The sequence below is a fragment of the Pelmatolapia mariae genome, linkage group LG12, assembly GCF_036321145.2.
Source record: "Pelmatolapia mariae isolate MD_Pm_ZW linkage group LG12, Pm_UMD_F_2, whole genome shotgun sequence".
Classification (NCBI taxonomy): Eukaryota; Metazoa; Chordata; class Actinopteri; order Cichliformes; family Cichlidae; genus Pelmatolapia; species Pelmatolapia mariae.
The window spans coordinates 19,584,436-19,596,344 of NC_086237.1; the positions used below are offsets into that span (position 1 = coordinate 19,584,436).

An 11,909-nucleotide genomic window follows, 5' to 3' on the forward strand; every position below is an offset into this window, starting at 1 on the left:
CAACTTGTGTGTCAGTGATCACAGATGTATCCAATGTTGTTGTTTTTACTTAATACAGTGTCCCTAAAGGATTTGTTTCTTATTCATAAGGGAGAATACTATTGTTAACTTAATAGCACAGTCATTTAAAAATGCTTGAATTTTAAATTGTTTGGCTTGAAAGTAATAGTGCACAAAGGTTTTGTCATATATGTTTATATATGTATATGTGTCATTGTATATCCCACAAATGATTTTCATCCACAACACAAATAGTATTTCCATTTAAGCAAACTGCTAGTCATGGCAATTGTATCTACAAGGCACTTAATACTTTTTTATTGCCAATATTACCGGTGATGTTGTGAAGAAACAAGGGATTTTTTGTCGGTGTATCCAATGTAAGCATCAGGTGTAGTGTGATAGAAATATTTATATGATTATGTGGTTGATATAAAGAAAACAAGTGGGAAACTGCTTTACAAAGCATATTGATATATATACTGCAAATTCTCTGCTGCCAGTATATACTGCTTTTTAGCTGGATAATGATTATACCATGCATTGCATCAATCTTACACTAGTACTGTTAGTCCCCTTGCTAGATTCTTCTATAGACCTTAGGCAACATGTGTTGTGAATGAGAATTGTATGAAGGTGTGTGCGATCACCATAGCCTTGTATGAATGGGGGTTCTCACACTCAAGGCTGTCTATTCTGAGACCACAGATTCTGAATGCGCCCTGTCTTTCTTACAGGTGCAAAGGGGGCCTCTCTTAGCCCTGTCCTCCTTCAATTCTTTTGTGACTGAGTGATGTGTGTATTTCTAATATCGTAGATGTGTTGGTGTGAGTGTGTGTTTCTCTATGCCTGGTGTTGTCTTGGAAGTGCAAGAGAGGTTTGTGCAGCAGATTTTACTGCAGTAAAGTGGACTATAGGTGTTTGTGTGTTTATGTGAATGAGGAGTGAATGAAATGTAGTGAAGTAGTAAGTTTGCAGTCTGGCATTTAGCATATTCACTTGTGCGCATGCTCTAACCCCACTCCATCTTTTCCATCCTGTCTGGCCAAAGTTGCCTGGCCTAACCTACCCTTGGCAAGGCATTGTGTGTGTCAGTGTGTGTGTGTGTGTGTGTGTGTGTGTGTGTGTGTGTGTGTGTGTGTGTGTGTGTGTGTTCGTGCTTGGTCCCATTTGAGTTGCACGTATATGCATGCGTGTAGTGCCTCCACTAATGCACAGTCTTTGTGGGGGCCTCTCTTTTCAGCCATGCTGCTTTTGAGACACGTTGTGCCTGGGCATAGAAACAAAAGCTCTCCATTGCCCCTCAATAGGCCAAAAACAAAACCGTGTCAGGCGAGCTAGCAGCCCCCGAGTGTTTGCCATTTAAGTCTCAACCAATGGTGGCGGAGATGGAACAAAAGGGCCGGACAGGGAAGGAGGCCTGCACTGTTTACAGTGTTAATGTCTGGGTGGCACTCCCAACAAGGCTCTTCCATAAACATACATGTGCATGTACACTCAGTCTTTTTCTTTTTTTTTATGTGTGTGTGTGTGTGTGTGTGTGTGTGTGTGTGTGTGTGTGTGTGTGTGTGTGTGTGTGTTTATGTCACATATTCACACTGAATCAACAGGTACATGTGCAGATCTTATACTATGTTGTAAAATTCACACACAAAAATGGAATTAAACTTGGACGTGTCATGCGGGCATAAGAAAATTTGTGTATCCAACTGATAATTTTGACTTTCTTTTTTTATTACCCAACTAAGCATTTACAAATTTATACAATTCTTAGTGTTTTAATAATGAGAGAACAGAAGGTTCAGACTATACTGTCAAAACTAGTTCATATATTTTAAATAGCTTTGTCACTGACTCTATACAAATTTTCTTCTTGCTTTGTCACCATAAATAAATTAGCAAGCCAACTCTTCCAAATAGCATGCAAATGGTGTCCCCTATTCACATATGTTTAAAGTTTTAAATGTTTTATGATAATTTTGTGGTTCATTAATTTCATTTGTGAATTTAATTGAATGATTTTATTCTACATCTTACCAATTGTTTCTGTAAGAGCTAACTGTCATTCTTTGTGTCCATCCTGGCATGAGAGCAGCTTTTTTCCACATTAAGTTTGTAAGGATAGATAGATAGATAGATAGATAGATAGATAGATAGATAGATAGATAGATAGATAGATAGATAGATAGATAGATAGATAGATAGATAGATAGATAAAGAATTTTATATTTAATGTCATTATTATTTCAGTGTAGAAAAAAATCAGAAAAGGTGCATACAAAATGTTGATTAAAGCGACACGCAGATGGCTAAGCACATATTCCAAAATATCTCAACCCTTTTAAGCAGAGATGAGTAAAACAACTGACATTGAGAGGTGCTGTAGAGGCAAAGGATTATTCAGGCTTCGATTTTTACTGAAGAAGAGTCAGGAGAGTCTGACACTGGTATCAAATAGCCTGCACAGTCCTTGGACCAGGGTTATCTTGTAAATACTCTGCTCCAAGTCCATAAAAGCAAGGGTCCTTTATGACGGCCAAGGCCACTCATTCACATTAAAATAAAAAAAGCACTCAGTGCAATCTCAGTGTCTCGGTAGGGAGGAAACATAACAGGCTGGAGGGATTAACAAAATGAGAAGTAAGTAATAAAAAAATACAGAATTTCACCGTCTTTTGTGCAGAGTCTTTGTTGTCACAAGTTCCACTCTCCATATGAACTACTTGAATTCAAAGTAGCTTATGTGTGGTCGTGATTTCAACCAGTTAATGTGATATCCTCCGCTCACTGTGTTTTCACTCGGTTTTGTTTCTCTATGTCTCTCTTCTGTTTGCATTTTATTCTAAGTAAATACAGAGCCCCCTCAGCGGCCCCTGTAGGTACTGATTCAGGTTTCTCATCTCTGGATGTGTAATGAGTTCTGCCTTGTTTTTGTCTAACAACAACACACAATAATAAGCAAAGTAATTAAAAGCAGTATGAGAGAGACGGGGGCTGGGCAGACCCCACTTACCAACAAGCATTAAAAATGAATTTAAGTCAAGAAGCAACAGTGGTATTACTGATTTGATGAAATGAGTTCTGTTTTTGAGTATTTTTGTCTTGATGTATTTATGGCTGTTTCTGCTCCGATCAAGCTGATTTTTATTTGAAGACAGACAGTGTAGAAAAAGTCTGATTATTCCTGGGTTTGTTGTCTTCATCCTAAATGGAGATTAGGGAATAGTGTCAGGGAATGGGTGGGAGAGTAAAATTTAATTTAATACATTTTTTGACTGAAAACATAATCTTCATGTTTTGTTACAGAGGACAGAGCTGCTCTGGTGGTGTTGCAGACCACCTGTCACCTGCCCGGGCTCTCTTTGACCTCGTCTCCTGTGGCAACATGTCACACCCCCTTTACAGACAGCCATGTGGGACGAAATGACATTCTTGACCTTTAGGCATGTTGGCAAGCAAAGTGACAACAAGCATAGCTGACTGTATGTCAGTTATGTGCACTGCATGTGGACAACCAGACACACGCAAACACACAGTGCCAGCGCACACTGCGCACTTAGTCTCGGAAGATCATCTAATATCAGAGAGCGTCAGGGACAGAAATCCGATCGTCTGACAACCAGGATACAGATAGCGATTCTCCTCCGCTGATCCATGCAACAGATAGTTTCCACAAACAGCTGCCTGACTAAGGTTACAACCAACCCAGGCCCGCACCACAGTGCACTGCTCTACCTCACATCGAGATAAAACAAAAGCTTAGGTTACCGTCAATAGGAAATTGATAAGATAATACACTGTTTGTGGGGATTTTTTTGGGTTTTTTTTGATGAAAACGTTGACAAGAGGAAATGAGAAAATGTTTGCTTCAGCGTGAAATAATATCATGTATATTAGTCTTGTTAGGTTTTCTGTTTTTTTTTTAATATTTTCTTCCGTGATTATATCGTTGTTCATCTCCTTTTTTTAATTGAAGCTCATTAAATGTTTAACCCAAATGTCAGCATATTTGATTAAGCAGTCATAATTGTTTAAAGAAATTCAATTCTCACAAAGAAAAGTATCATCACTTTACATTCCCCCTGCCTCAAAGTACTCTTAATAATTTGAATATGGATTTATATTATAAGTGAGGCAAAGAGATATGCCCCCTTCACATCAGTGTAATTACGAATCACAAAAAAAAGAGTTTGATTCAAATAAAATAGGCCATTTGTACACAAGCAATTAACTGCTGCGGCTTTAAATAATGTAGCCCAGATGGAACCTAATTATAGTCGGCATGCTTTGATTTGCACTTCCTGTTGGAGTATCACTCGGGGCGTCACTTTGGCTTTTCAGTCACCTAGCGTTTGTTTTGAAATTTGTGACAATCAGAGCCGATTACCATTTGTAACAGCATGCAGCGTTTGGTACGCAGGGAAGAAAGCATGGCCCATAGCTATGGAGGAATTTCCTTGTTTTCAGCTCAAAAGTCTCCTCCTCTGTTCCCTTACCTCACTGCACACAAATGATAACAACTGTGTGCGTGAGTATACGTGTGTGTTTGTGCCCGCGTGTGTGTATGTGTGTGTTCCATCCATGAGTAGACACTTACAACTGATGAATGTGTTTATGTGTGTGTGGCAGCATCTTGTAGCAGCGCAGAGTCAGAGGGAGATCAAACAGTCAGTCAATTACCTTGAGAGGGCTCCAGTGGCTGTGACAGAGAAGAGGAGGCCAAATATCCAGGATCAAATACTCTTCTCTGTCTGTCACATAATGAGGCAGCTTCACCAGGCTCAAACAACACACACAGAATGGTCAAACACGGGGCACTGGTCAGGCGCTACATTGAAACTGCTCCATGGCTGGAGCACGGAGCACATAAGGGAGCTCTCAGCACAGGACATGTTTCTGTACCGGCTCTTTGCTGCCTTAGAGTGAAACAGGGAAACAGTGAAACATCATCGTGTGTATGCGTTGCCTTACCTGTAGGTCATCATTACGTGCAATATTAATCTAAGTTTGTTTGTTTTTTCCTCCAGTGTAATTATAAACACTGTTAAAACTAAAGACAATTTTCTGTATTCCCCGTGACGATACCCAGTGTCGTGGAGCTCGACAACATCATTATTGAAACGGCAATAAATGAAACTGTTATTGCGTTTAAAACAAACTTTATTAGGCTAATGTCATTACAGTAAACTTGTTAAAATCTGTACATGCAACTTAATTGTTTCACAAGTACGAAACAGCTATACAGTGTACTTTAGTTTAAATACAGGCTACAAGTTACAGTTAAAAAGGGTGAGCTCTTTGTCCATTGTACGCTGTTTTGCCAATACATAAAATCGATTCTTCATAAAGGAAAAAAAACAGTCTGCTTATCAGCTAATTGGCTGTTTATGGGTTTCCTTTACCCACAAGATACAGCCAGATGACACCATCGATTTCCACAATTTTTAAAAGATATTACTTTGATTTGTGGTGTAGCTGACATATCTCTCGCTTGTCTTCTTCTTCTCCCTCTCTCTCTCTGCCTCTCTTTGCCTGGTCACTGGGGTTCCTCCTCTAAATCAGTGGTCACATCTCAGCTATGACAACATCCATTAGGTTCAACACGCTTTGGCTATTAAAGGAGGAATGGATGGAAGTTTTAAAGGCCTGTTTAAGTCTACATGAGAGTGGGTTTATATCTGTGTGTGTGCGAAGGTTGTCTGGGGGAGAGGATTTTATTTCAAAGCTTCTACCATATAGAAGGGGTGGAGCTTAACACCAGAGTCACTGAAGGGCCACGGTCTTATTTGCATATTGGCACAGAGACACCCCCCTGATGACCCTGAACTGCGATGGGATAGGGTGGAGACGCTGGCGGCATTCTGGAGTTCACCGCTAGTTCAAGATGAACTGGAAAGTGCTGCGGCATTGATCGCTTCTGCAGAAAAAAGAAAAGAGACAAAACAGAAGTAAAAATACAAGTGAGAGAGAGAACAATGAGACAGGGAAAATAGAAGAGGTGGAATAAAAAGATCACAGTGCCTTAAACTGGATATAAATGATAGATTAGAGGTGTGAGAGGGCTGTGTCTTTGTTTCCAGGGATAGGTGTTATGATGAGCCCTACACAGGTAGCGGAGTCACCGGGAGTGCTGGGTTATTGACTACCATGATTGCCAGGCCAGTAAATTTGACCCAAGGCACTGACTGCCATCTGCTTGCTATATAGCGTGCAGTGCAAACCCCTGTCTCAGAATGATCGAGAACCCCCTTATATACTCGTACGCACAAATTACACACACACAAACATACCACTGGTACCTGGAACCCAAATTCCCTCTCAGCCCAAAACCCTATACCTGCTTACAATCATACACATAAACACACACACATGCACACACACCATCTCCATTAATGCTTCCAGGCAAGGGTCAATCTAATAAACATGGGGTCAGTGCAGTGGTCATCAGAGGGCTGTCTATGGTGTGAGAGCCTTTAAGTTGCTTCCTAATTGTATCCCGGCGGCCTTCTAGTCTAGCTTTTTATAGCTGATACGATGTGCGCTGTGGGGAGAGGAGGAAGCCAGGATGGAAAGTGAAAGGCACGGAGAAAAGGAACCGAGGTAAAAAGGTATGTCTGTATATTGTAGAGATTCGATTCATTGAGAAGGGCTGTGGTTATCGACTTTTCTCTCCTGGGACCATCTTTTTTTTTTCAAGCAGCTCTAAATGATTAACTGCTTTTTGTTTTTTAAATGCTTCCAGGAAAATTACAGGAAGTCATTGTAATATTGTTTCAAACAAATGCAAGTCCCTAAGAAAAAAAGGCTGCAGATGCAGAAGTGAAAATAAAGATTCACAAAAGAAAGCTCGTTACAGCCACTCTTGATTTCCTCCATTACTCTGTGTGCAAACATGGTTGACATCCATCTGTCAAAGTATGAAACTCTTAGTTTTATCTAATAACAGACATCGGGTGAACAGCAGGACACCATTTTTCAGGTTCAGTTGCAGTCAGACGCTAACCAGAGGTGGCACAAACAAACCATTCCGTGTTACAACTAACGTGTTAGTTCTAGCTCAACTGGATGGCACAGCCAAGGTGTTCTGCCATCAAGTTGCGCTATCAAACTAAAAGGCTGGGCTGTGACACCCAAACCCTAAGGAACCTGATGCGCATGTACCAGATTTCAAGCTCCAGCGTGACCCCAACTTGGGAACTTGCTAACCCGGAGAAGGTCAGAGGGAAACCCTGCACTTCTGCCTCCCCCCGTCACTGCCAGACCACCTGATATGTTCACTAGTTATCGCTCTCCAACTTCTCTCTGGCCTTTTCTCAATTAGTCCTTTGGAACGAATGACTACCGCTCCACTGGTTTCACTTAGTGCACCCATTGTGTATATATCTAGTTTTGTTGGAAGGACCTCTTTCCATCTCCTTGGTTGTGCAGTGCTGTTGATTATCAGGTATCCGATTGGATAACATATTAAGGCTATCCCATTGGGCTAACAGGTCATAGGCTGCCATCGTTCTCACACATAAGGGTTTAGGTCTGCACGGAGCATTGTGGGAGTTTGTGAATCTTATGAGACTAAAAATCTTATGTAATAGTGTCCGTTTCTTTTCACTTCTTACGTTGCCATGGTAAGTATATAGAATGCAGAGCTTTAATTTAAATTATAACATTACAGTCAGTAAATATCTTGGTATGCACTTGTGCTTATCTTTTCCACGCAGGCACAGAGAGGCATGAGCTGACTTCCTGGATGAGTTTCGACTCTATCTTCAGGTTCTTCAGTGATTTCCATGCAAAAGAAGGCGAGGAGGCAGAGGAGACCTCCAACTCTGTTACCACACGCAGTGGCTCCCACAAAAACAAGCACCAAGATTTGTAGAGAACCATCAACAGTGACTCGAAACAAGAGGAGATTTGGGGAGGGCACAGAGGTTAAAGTGCAGAAAAGGTCCTCTGATATTTTTTTTTAATTTTCTCTCTCTTCCTCTGTAACCTCCTACCAGATTTCCTTCCCCACTGTTTTCCACGAGTGTCATTTCTTCCTCCCAGCCCTTCCTGACTCTGCACACGCATAGCCTTCTTGTTGTAAGAGACAAGAGTACAGGGTCACTGTGTATACATCACAATAACGTTTTGCATTACTTCTGGTTGAGTGCAACTGTCAAAGCAATATGGGCCTGAGTGTTAGCGCTTCCCGTGGGCTGTGGCCTGGCTGCGGGTACGGGCCACAGCAGCAGAGATTAAGGTTGACAGGCGCTGTGCACAATGCACTGTGGTGCACCTCTAATTGTCCTGACATCAGCCTGAACTGAGCTAATGCCCCGCCTGCCCTCCAGTCTGCACCGCTCAGTCTCCTCTCCATCATCCCCCCCGGTCCTAAAGCCTGGACCACTCATCCTGAAATTAGCTCATGCCGTGTGGTACATTGTGGTAAGTTTGGTATCATTTCAGTTTTTTAAATCCTGTACCGACCACAAGTATTTTTTTTAATAAGAGTGAATACTCTTAACTCATTTGTTTAACAGCAGTTGTTTTGATTGCTTCATAATTATTGTTTGACTCATCCACACACATAATCAAAAAAACTTTTAAACCTCATTTTTCTCATTCAGATTTGTGAGTGTGATTCTAACCTGTTTGTTTTTTTTCTTTTCTTTTTTTTGGAATTGCAGTTATTATAATAAGAGAGACTTTTCGTAATTTCTGAAATTTGAAGGCAGTGTCTCATACAGACACTATGACTATGATTTTATTTTTTAATATTAAGCCAATATTTTCTCAGCGCAAGTAAGTGAGTAAGTGTTTACTTTAGTGTATCTATGAGTTTGATTTGCAAAAGTGTGGAGAGCTCATTTCTCTGGTTATTATAAATATATATACTTTTTCCTTTTTTTTCCAGTTTGATATCCTTGAAATTGATGTCTGTGGCTGATTGGATGTGATGAAACAAATAAAACAAACACAACCTGTTCTGAATATGGAAAATTCAGGACACTGAGCATATTTAAAATCATTTAAAGTCAGGCATCAAAATGGGTTCGAGAGATATCTCATTTTAACGGGAGCCAGAAGTCAGCTCACAACACTCATAAAGCCTCAATATATTGCCTTACACATGTCATGAAATCCAAGATTTCAATATTATTCTAAGCCAGAATGATATTTCCTTAGATGTTGGAGAAATGTAACATATCAGTTTTTTTTTCCTCACACCAAAGTACTCTTCTTGTGTACTTAGAAGTGACAAAGTCAGCTCCCTGCTCAGCTGCACATAATCTGACTGCGTGTCTTAAACATGATATTTTTTCCATAAAGCTGGTATGTTTTATAAAGCACTCAAGGCTTAATGGAGTGCATTTCTAATGTGTCATGGCATTAGTAAACCCCCAAATTGCATACTAAATCATATGATACCTTAGACACACATTCTCAAACATTCCTACCCTTTTCTATCCTTTTTTTAAACAGTTTCCATTGTTAAATTTCCACACTGAACACTGAAATCCTGCCTTTTCTGCCCACTGTGTGTATGGTTGAAGGCTTTTGTGGATTATCTTTCTGCTGTAATGAGACAAGTGCGGCTGATGGTTGCAGGCCTAATTTCCTTTTAATTTGATTTAGATCTCTCCAGGTTTCAGCAAAAGAAGTTGGCTTATTATTTGATTTGATGAGTTTCATTTCAAGATATCTTTGCTCATCTTTCTCCTTTTCAACTATGATCAGTTCATTTTTCACTCTACAATTTGTATATTGTTGCCTTAGGAATAAACAAGATTCTGCTCACTGTTTTTTTTTTTAATAATATCCAGCAAGCCATATGTGAAGGGAACTAAAGATGTAAGAGCAGCCTAAATCCAAAGCACAGTTTGGAAATAAAAGGGGAATATTTTCGCCAATTGTTCTTGAAGTCATTATTTTTTGCAGATGGTTTATTATTTGTTGCATTGGATTGAGAAACACGCCTATTTTGTTTAATCACAGCACAAGCTTTTTGGTTTTATGAAACTGAAAGTTTCCTGCCAGGTTTCATTTTTTTTTCTTGTATTCTGAAATAGTTTCATTCTCTTTTGATCCATTTCAGTTTTGAAGGTCTTAATTATTTTCAACGCTTCTGCAGCACAGCAATTACTGTACTTTTACATGATTTCATTGTTGTAATAACCAATTAAAACAAAGCAAATAAACTTTAAATCTTGATTTTTAAACCGTGTGCTTCTCCTTTTTTCCTTTTCTCATTTTTCTTCTTTGTTTTCTTGGGATGGACGCGCTAATCATCCTGACTTTTTCACGGCTGGTATTGCGCACGTTGCTTATTTAGAAAACCATAAGGAAAACCCCACAACGCAGACAGGCCACGACAGCTGTGAACGCGTCAAGTGATCGAGGAAAAAGTCCGGTGAAGTCACATCCGTTGTATCTACAACTTTCCAAACGTGAAATCAATACTAACCACCAAACATGCCTCTGCTACCACACAGTCGACCACGTGTTTTGTCAGTTTTCTAAACTGTCAAAAATATATATTTTACTATAGCTGTGCTGCTTTGTTTTTGTAGTGAAACGGGTCATAACTTTAATTGTGCATATTAAAAAAAAAAAAAAAAAAACCTCCTTAAAGGTAATGGTATTGGAGGCAGAGCGTTAAACTGAGCGATACGTGTGTCAGGGGGAAAACAAACCATAAACTGTAATGCCTTTTTTTTTTCTTTTTTCGTTAATTTAGGCAAACTGAGCCCCCTCTAACTCAGCGAGGTTTTACGGCATCATTTGTTTTCACACGGTGAAACCGATCAGGTCATTAAACGCCCCCTCAATAAATCTTTAGAAATCTTTTCCATTAACCCCCGAAACAACAAGTGGAACCAGGCGAGTCCCCCTCACACAGTGTCAGAGCGCAGATTAAAGAGAGGCATTCAATCACACACACACTCGCTCTCTCTCACTCGCGCTCTCTCTCTCACACACACACAAGTGAATTAGGCTCGACTTTCTGTCTTAAATGTGTTTAGAACTTCCTCGGGATATGTATGTAACTTCACAGCTCTGTGATATTGAAAAGGCAAACCCCCACTCTCGTGTTAGCGAGAATTTTCTGAGTTTAATTAAATAACCTGCCTTCTGTCCACAGCAGTGATGTAGTGGTATCATAAATTAGGACCTCCAGTCAGTTGTCATCAAAGGCATCCGATTAATACACGTTTGGAGGAGGGGGGTTGCATTATATTTTCGACCAAGAATTAGTGCGCCTTAAGACTTGTTCATAGACTGTTAAGTGTTTGGCTATGAACGGCTTTATAGATAATGCTGAAATATCGAAAGTTGCGAGAAAGCAGACAAACTTTCTCTCATTGGTCATTCACTTTCATGGGCACCCCCATGACAACCACGATTTCTGTCTGTCAGTCTGTCTGCCTGTCTGTCTGGCGCTAGTTTACGCTTTTTCGGTGTTTCCTGAAAAGAAAAAAACGGAGAAAAGAAGAAGAAGTTGGACCTTGACGTTTGAAGGATTTCCAAACCAAAACCAGAAAGCCTGATTTCCTCTATCTCTTCACTCGATAAAAGCAGGCCCAGCGTGTGAATGTATTGGTATGTCTGATTTGATTAAGCTATAAGGATTCACTTTCTCCCAGCTGGTGTCGTCAACTCGTGTAACAGACAGCTCCACACTGAATCATATCTGCAACAGGGGGAAAAAGAAATAAAAAAATAACATCAGCTGCGGAGCTTTAGGGTGAAATCTTGCCAAACGGGGGGTCTGTGCTGTAATGTCAGCTTTTTTTGGGAGGAGAAGGGGTGGGGACCATGACATTAAAAAAAAAGAAAAGAAAGAAAGAAAGAAAAGTTGGGGAACCAGTGTGCTGCCACCGCCTGATATTTCAATTTTTACTTTAAGAGAGTTGTTGTCACGCTTGCTT

At 40.2% G+C, this 11,909-nt stretch overlaps 1 protein-coding gene across 1 annotated transcript in view; it reads left to right on the forward strand.

The window, feature by feature from the left end:
• arb2a (ARB2 cotranscriptional regulator A) overlaps window positions 1-10,199 on the forward strand; it is a 162,819-nt gene extending 152,620 nt beyond the window's left edge. The window contains exon 11 of the mRNA XM_063490580.1: window positions 7,716-10,199. Within this exon, the coding sequence (XP_063346650.1) occupies window positions 7,716-7,873 (158 nt within the window). The 3' untranslated portion in view covers window positions 7,874-10,199. The remainder of the gene's footprint in view (window positions 1-7,715) is intronic.
• The last annotated feature ends 1,710 nt before the right edge of the window (window positions 10,200-11,909 follow it).